This window comes from Nanorana parkeri, unplaced genomic scaffold, assembly GCF_000935625.1.
Source record: "Nanorana parkeri isolate BGI_ZX_2015 unplaced genomic scaffold, ASM93562v1 scaffold1127, whole genome shotgun sequence".
Classification (NCBI taxonomy): Eukaryota; Metazoa; Chordata; class Amphibia; order Anura; family Dicroglossidae; genus Nanorana; species Nanorana parkeri.
Genome location: NW_017307395.1, coordinates 401,962 through 404,982, shown reverse-complemented (window position 1 = coordinate 404,982; position 3,021 = coordinate 401,962). Strand labels below are relative to the sequence as shown.

Below are 3,021 nucleotides of genomic sequence, written 5' to 3'. Positions count from 1 at the left end.
GAAATTGTCCAAAATGTCTTGGTATGCTGATGTCTTAAGAGTTCCCTTCACTGGAACTAAGGGGCCAAGCCCAACCCCTGGACAACAACCCCTCTCCCCCCCATGACCCCCCCTCTACCAAACTTTACACTTGGCACAATGCAGTCAGGCAAGTACCGTTCTCCTGGCAACCGCCAAACCCAGACACGTCCATCGGGTTGCCAGACAGAGAAGCGTGATTGGTCACTCCAGAGAACACGTCTCCACTTCTCTAGAGTCCAGTGGCGGCGTGCTTTACACCGCGGCATCCGACGCTTTGCATTGCACTTGGTGATGTAAGGCTTGGATGCAGCTGCTCGGCCATGGAAACCCATTCCATGAAGCTCTCTACGCACTGTTGTTGTGCCAATCTGAAGGCCACACGAAGTTTGGAGGTCTGTAGCTTTTGACTCTGCAGACAGTTGGCGACCTTTGCGCACTGTGCGCTTCAGCATGCGCTGACTCTGAGTTGCTGTTGTTCCCGGTTGCTTCCACTTTGTTATAATACCAGTAACAGGTGACTGCGGAATATTTAGTAGCAAGGAAATGTCACGGAACACCTGAATCCAATGATTTGGAGGGGTGTCCCAATACTTTTGGCAATATAGTGTGTATATGTATATATAGGAGCTTTGAAATGTTGTATTAACAGAATTGCATTCATTTGTGTCTTTTAAATCTACCTGGAGTTCAGCTTAAAGGTGCAAGGGGTCTATTTATCAATGTTTTCAGCCAAGATTCACACATTTTTCACATAAGATACAACGGTACGGTATACTATTACATAATCCCGCTATTGCTTACCTGGGCGACTTCCTTGTTATGATCAGGGGAGTGGTCCCACGCATTGGTGACCACAAAAGCACCGTGAGCTCCTTTTAGAGCGGCTTCCAAACTCTTCTCATCATCCAGATCCCCAGCCACCACCTCCGCGCCGGCTTCCTTCAGCTTTGCAGCAGCCGGTTTGCTGGGATCCCGGGTCACCGCCCTGACTGCAAAGGTGCAGTCCTGCAGTAGAGCACAAGCCACTGAATTACCCTGGGCACCTGCGAGAGAAAGTCATAGATCTTGGATCAGCACTTCTCAACCTTTTCACCCCAGAGCAACCCTAGAAGTTGCAGAGAGAATCAGAAAAACTGTGCGCCATATAATCATCAAATGGTACCACATACCAGATCAAAAATAGACAGTGAAAATACACCTTACATTGGTGGTCAGTGGAGAAATGTCTCCTTAGATTCATGGTCAGAGGAGGAATGTCCTCTTAGATTGGTGGTCAGTGGAAAAAATCTCCCCTTAGATAGGTAGTCAGTGGAGAATAGACTCCTTAGATTGATGGTCATTTGAGGAACGCCCTCTTAATTTGGTGGTTAGTGGAGAAATTCCGCCTTAGACTTATGGTCGTGGAGATAATCTCCCCTTAGATAGGTAGTCTGTGGAAACATTCCACCTTAGATTGCTAATCAATGGAGAAATGCCCTTTTAGATTGGTGGTCAGTGGAGAAATACCTCCTTAGATTGGTGGTCAGTGGAGAAATACCTCCTTAGATTGGTGGTCAGTGAAGAAATGCCCTGCTTAGATTGGTGGTCAGTGGAGAAATACCTCCTTAGATTGGTGGTCAGTGAAGAAATGCCCTGCTCAGATTGGTGGTCAGTGAAACGTCCCCTCAAATTGGTGGTCAGTGGAGAAATCTCCCCTAGATTGGTGGTCAGTGAAGAAATGCCCTGCTCAGATTGGTGGTCAGTGAAACGTCCCCTCAAATTGGTGGTCAGTGGAGAAATGTCCCATTACATTGGTAGCCAGTGGAGAAGGGTTCCACTTAAATTGGCGATCAGGAGAGAAGGACTACATTTATAGTAAGTGGGACAAAGGACATCTTACATTGGTGGACAGCAGGAGGAAGAATATTCCTTTAGTCAAGTGACCAGTGGAGAAGCCCACTCTTACTCTGGTGGTCAATGGAGAAGGGCCCCTTACATTTATTTTCAGTGGCCAAGGGACCTCACATGGGTGAAACATTGGAGGAAGAATGTCCTTTAGAGTAGTGGTTACATTAATGATTGTCAAGGAACCCCCAGCAAACTCTGGAGGAGCCCAAAGGGTTTATGAAACCCTGGTTGAAAGACTATCTTGGATAATCCAACAGTGAGACCTCCCTGCCCTAATCCCTGACCACCTGGGAGTTCTGTGTGTTCCTGCCCATGTCTGAGTGTTCCAGCTCCTCTTGTTACTTTCTCCATAATATAAAATACATTGAAAATCCATCACCGAGAGTGGGAAAGCCTCAATGGTAAGAAGACCCAGGAGCTTACAGAGGTCACACCAACAGAGTCCCAGAGAGATAGAGGAGACTACCTTCTGGGTGAACTCTCCAGATTCTACTAACCACTGAACTACGAGTTTTGGGTGGATTGACCCTCTAAGGAAAACAAATCCACATAGTAACAACTCTAGAGGGCAACAGTGCTAACTCCTGAGCCTCTGTGCTCTTGCCAAGGTCAGTCATTTACTCACCAGTCGCCCCAAAGACCACAATGATTTCCTTTCCAGCCATGGTGAATGAGATAAGACGCGAGCTGTGAAATGAACCAGAAGACAAAGCACCCTCGGCCTTATATAAAACGAGGGTGTCCCTCCTTTTCCCTCTTGTCTATTCATGTGCCCCTGTGACTCAGCACTGCAAATAATTCCCAGGCCAAAAAAATTGAAGCTGGGCCAGGGCCCAGAATGCAGCGCTTTGTTCTCTAATTCCATAGCCAATTATGTATTGAGCCCTGTGCACACAAATCCAGGGTGCAGTGTTTTACCTGTGGAAGCCCGCCAGCCAATCAGAGCCTTTCGTGGTTGGGATAGAGCGCTCTTCCGTAACGTTATTGTGGAGGTGATGAGAGCGATGGCCGAAAAGAAAGATTAGAAGTTACTGAAGCAAACAATCAACGGGCACAGTTCTGTATGTTGGGACATGAATGGGTTTGATATGTGTATGTTGGGATTATCTGTCC

The 3,021-nt window shown here is 47.2% G+C and overlaps 1 protein-coding gene across 1 annotated transcript in view; it reads right to left on the bottom strand.

The window, feature by feature from the left end:
- Positions 1-2,574, bottom strand: part of LOC108796515 (nmrA-like family domain-containing protein 1) — a 14,797-nt gene extending 12,223 nt beyond the window's left edge. The window contains exons 1-2 of the mRNA XM_018568003.1: positions 2,534-2,574; positions 823-1,064 (exon numbers count right to left, since the gene is read on the bottom strand). Coding sequence (XP_018423505.1) covers positions 823-1,064; positions 2,534-2,573 — 282 coding nt within the window. The 5' untranslated portion in view covers position 2,574. The remainder of the gene's footprint in view (positions 1-822; positions 1,065-2,533) is intronic.
- Between the last annotated feature and the right edge of the window lie 447 nt (positions 2,575-3,021).